The 4828-nt window shown below is 40.3% G+C and overlaps 1 protein-coding gene across 1 annotated transcript; it reads left to right on the top strand.

The window, feature by feature from the left end:
• The first annotated feature begins 3767 nt into the window (after positions 1 to 3767).
• Positions 3768 to 4349, top strand: LOC146002663 (TNF receptor-associated factor 4-like). Its single transcript, XM_083140626.1, has one exon. The coding sequence runs from the start codon at positions 3768 to 3770 to the stop codon at positions 4347 to 4349; it is 582 nt and encodes a 193-aa protein (XP_082996752.1).
• Positions 4350 to 4828: the final 479 nt, after the last annotated feature.

Raw genomic sequence — 4828 nt, 5'->3', positions numbered from 1 at the left:
CATATTAGCAGGATTTAAAAGGGCAGTCACTTTTCTACGGGGAAATTATACCCCCTCCTAATATAAGCAGGATTTAAAGGGGCAGTCACTTTTCTACGGGGAAATTGTACCCTCTTCTCATATTAGCAGGATTTAATAAGGCAGTCACTTTTCTATGGGGAAATTGTACCCCCTTCTCATATTAGTAGGATTTAATAAGGCAGTCACTTTTCTACGGGGAAAATATACCCCCTCCTAATATAAGCTGGATTTAAAGGGGCAGTCACTTTTCTACGGGGAAATTATACCCCCTCCTAATATAAGCAGGATTTAAGGGGGCAGTCACTTTTCTACGGGGAATTTGTACCCCCTCCTAATATAAGCTGGATATAAGGGGGCAGTCACTTTTCTACGGGGAAATTGTACCCCCTTCTCATATTAGCAGGATTTAATAGGGCAGTCACTTTTCTACGGGGAAATTATACCCCCTCCTAATATAAGCGGGATTTAAGGGGGCAGTCACTTTTCTACGGGGAAATTGTACCCCCTCCTAATATAAGCAGGATTTAATTGGGCAGTCACTTTTCTACGGGGAATTTGTACCCCCTCTTTTAAGTGGGAATTGACAGGCAGTCATTTTTCTACGGGGATATTTTACCCCCTGCTTAATTGACGGGAACTGAAAAGGGCAGTCATTTTTCTCTGTAGAAAATTGACTGTACAGTCATTTTTCTACGGAGTCCAAATTCCCCGTCACGAAAACGGGGAATTTGGACTGCGTAGAAAATTGACTGTACAGTCACTTTTCTACGGAGTCCAAATTCCCCGTTACACCGGCCTTGCTACGAAAACGCTGAACTCAAACTGACCCAGGCTTTCAATGATCGAGAACGCCCAGAACAATGAAGGGTCATTGTTTATATCGAGGCGAATTTAACACCCACAGTTTTCCCTAGACACAACAACTCAGCTGCGTCAACACGGTGGCAACAAAAGAAACAGTCTGAAGGAAATGAAAGGTGTTGTTTACCTTGTTTCTTCAAGGAATGATAACTCCGGCTGTAGGCGACGGAAATCCATGGGACTTGGACAGTCAAGTTCAAAATGTCTTTCCCCATCTTATGATGAACCTTAAAGTGGAGAGTTTTATGAAAACTTCTTGCGCGCAAGAAAAATACAGAACACTCCTTTTAACTTCCGCGCCGCAGTCTCCTAACTGTACAACGTTGCACTCCTGCCATTGGTTGATCGCCACGCACACCCTCTGCGTAGCCCCACCCGATATCGCTTCTAAAAGCGTGCGTCGTATAACTCAGTCGTCTTGAGTCAGTGACATAGCCCACTTGTAGTCAAGAGAGAATACCGCTATTGGTTCCAGACTTTATAATCACCTTGAACTACTCATCTTTGCATAATTCATTCTCAGTCTCCTTACCAACCTAAGACAAAAAGAGACATAAAGTAACCAAAGTTGGTCTTGGATTCAACAACGTCCAATTTGCAATAACGAAAGGTATGTTAGAACGATCAATCAATATTTTACTACTGCCTTCACTATCAAACCACGTAATCAAGTTGCGTACATGGAACATTGTATGCAATCGATGTCTCTATTGCTAAGGTGATAGTACCTAAACAGTGACAGGTATTGACTTGTGGGTGATTTCCGTGCTATGACGACGTGAACCGTGGTTCGCTGTATCGGATAACGAACATTCTAGAAGTAGTCAGACCAGGACTTCATTACATGCATACAGTATGTAACATTGTTATTCGTACACATAGAATTTCCGAGGAAAAAATGTCATATCTACTAGTAAATATAATCATTTTCATATGTACCTGGAAATTAATGTTAATGAAGGTTTCACCAACAAATGTCAAAAAATATATGTTCAAAGTGTATAATTTGTGTGAAAAGAGAAAAACACGCTGTTTCATGCAACATTGTTATTCGTAAAGGCAAGAGTTTCAATCTTCCTCGCATACAGCGCCACCGCTATTCGGGCGATTTCGTGCACTTTGCAACTTCGTAACAAGTTTGAACATGCAGGCGCGCTCCCCGTCAAGCGGAACGCTGGCGTAGGTATTGTTGTAGGCCTATCGTCTATCTATCAGCGTGTTCGAAATGGGCAAGGTGAAGGAACTTAGTTCCGATCTGAAGGATGTTATTATAAATTTGGCCCTTAGAGGTTATTCATTTAAGAAAAATTGGACAAACAGTCAATAAATCACACTCCACAGTTCAATACATAGTAAACAAATTTAGAGAGGAAGGTTCAACACAGAATGTGCCGAGAAAACCAAAAGGGAGGCGGTTGAATAAACGTGATGAACGCTTTATTTTAAAGAGTGCGAGAAAACCCCCGAACTAAGTGTTCCTCAGTTACGACCGTTAGTAGAAAATGCTGGCAAGATGATGTCCGATCAAACTGTCCGAAGTGCCTTGTGGAATCATGGATATCATGGCAGAATACCACGAAAGAGGCCGTATGTAAATAAGGTGAATCGCAGGAATATACTTTCATTCGCGAAAGAGCACATCCACAAGGACCAGAAATTTTGGGATAGTGTCATATGGTCAGACGAGTCCAAGATTAATATATACGGGTCAGATGGGATAAATAGGGTATGTAGAAAATCAAATAAAGACAATGATCACATTAACACAGTTCCAACAGATAAACAAGGTGGTGGGTCATTAATGATTTGGGGCTGTATGTCGTCCAGAGGTGTTGGTACCATCCAGTTTATTGATGGTATCATGGATGCATATGTCTATTTGGACATATTGAAGGACAATGTAAAGCAGAGTGCCCAAAAAATGGACATGCCGCCTATCTACAGATTCCACCTAGACAATGACAGTAAGCATAAGGCGCGAGTTAACATGAATTGGCTAATATGGAATGTGCCCAAACTACTACAAACACCAACTCAAAGTCCAGACTTAAATCCCATTGAGCATTTATGGACAATTTTGAAGAGGTGAGTCCATAAAGCAGGCGTCAAGTCTAAACAAGAGTTGAAAACTGTTGTGCAAGCCGAGTGGAATAAATTAATCTCTGAAACATGTCGGAAACTGGTTAATTCTATGAAGAACAGGTGTCAAGCAGTAATTAAAGCCAAAGGATACGCATCAAAGTATTAGAACTGTCAGTCAATTTGCTCTGAATATGTTTTTTTCTTTTATATTATTAAGTGTACGAATAGAAAAGTTGTACAAAAAATGGCATGTTTCTCTTTCAGTTTCATTTAATTTATTATTGTCATTGGTTATACAGAATTTGGGTAAGATTTTATGTTCCTAATGATATTAGTTATTGATTTGTAAAGAAACAATTTCACAAGAGTGTATTTCCTTTCAGATATTAAAGCATTTTCTTTGAAAATCCGTGTGTACGAATAAGAATGTTACACACTTTATATAAAGTTATGTGTTGGGTTGTGAGAATAGCTAAGAAAAATACGAACAGCAGCCAACAATACTTGCTTCTTTTGTGCGAATAAGGTGAAGGAGGAAGCGTTTGAAAATCATAACTTAATCTGTAGAATTGAAGAAGTTGAAAGTGAAAATGGGTGTGGGCTCGAAATCCCAGGTTAAACGTCACGTGCTGATTGAAGACGTAAAGGAGAGTCGCAGAAAACGGAAAGTAGTGTGTGCTCTGTGTAAGGAGACATTTTCACATGATGACGTAGAGGTTCACAAGGTGAAGTGTTCACAATAGGTTGTGGAATGTGATTTGAAGTGTGGTGTACAAACAAAACGCTGTAATTTGCCTAATCACATGGCCAAGAACTGTTCCAAGTTACTAATAACCTGCTACTACTGTCTTCAGGATGTGAGAAGGAACAACATGGAAGATGATGCCAAGATGTGTGACCGGTGTAAGTGTGGAAAGAAGGTCCGTGTAGAGTATATGGACTTTCATCGGAAGGAGAGGTGCGTGGAACGCATAATCCAGTGCGTGTTTTGCGACGCTCGTTCAGTGGCAGATCTTCTTCCAGTACATTTCGAAACCTGTGAAGATTTCCCTGTTCCTTGTGAGAGAAAGTGTGGGAAGAAGTTACCCAGGAAAAAGATTGGTGAGCACTTACGAGAATGCCCCAAGAGAATAGTAAATTGTGAATATTACGAGAAAGAAGTCGAGGCACAGTTGTTGGGGTATCACCACGAAGAATGCGTAAAGTTCCCAATTCATTGTCCTGAGAGTTGTGGTGAAGAAGTATCAAGAGAAGACGTGGAACAACATTTGGATGAAAAATGCCAGCAACGCTTTGCTGCCTGTGCTTACAAGGAAATGCAGTGCAGCTACGAAGGTTATCCTGTAGAGATGACACGACACATGAAGAGGTGGAGCATCACTTGAAACTAACGAAAAATGTCATCGATAAGTTCCGTTGCAAAGTTGAAAGTTCTGAAAATAACTTTTTACAGCAGGAACAACGGGTACAAATTGAGAGTGATATTATTCCCTGATGGCAAAGGTTCTAAGCACAAAGGCCATTTAGGAGTCTACATTCAAGTAATGCCAGGAGAGTATGATTCTAATTTGAAATGGCCATTCAAAAAAAAAAAAAACTGTAGAGATTAGATTAGTTGACCAAGCTAAACAAAAAGAAGGACATTCTTTACGGTTTTCGCAGATGTGATAATGTGTCTTTTAATATGAAACCTTAGGGCGGGAAATGTAACACTGTTCGCGGTGTTGCCGATTTTGTCTCTCACGAACAACTGAATAGCGGAAGTTTCATTGTAGACAATGCACTCTTTCTGGAAGTATGGGTGGAAGAATGATAATAATGCTAAAAGATACGAAGTATTGAACAGCAGTTTGGGATACTAGAT

Source organism: Lepisma saccharinum, chromosome 18 (genome assembly GCF_977018435.1).
Source record: "Lepisma saccharinum chromosome 18, izLepSacc3.1, whole genome shotgun sequence".
In the NCBI taxonomy this organism is placed as follows: Eukaryota; Metazoa; Arthropoda; class Insecta; order Zygentoma; family Lepismatidae; genus Lepisma; species Lepisma saccharinum.
The sequence above is the reverse complement of the archived record's forward strand: the minus strand, read 5'-3'. Positions and strand labels throughout refer to the sequence as shown.

Excerpts from the sequence above, each read along its gene's own strand:
- LOC146002663 (XM_083140626.1), top strand. The coding sequence starts at position 3,768 with ATGGCCAAGAACTGTTCCAAGTTACTAATAACCTGCTACTACTGTCTT.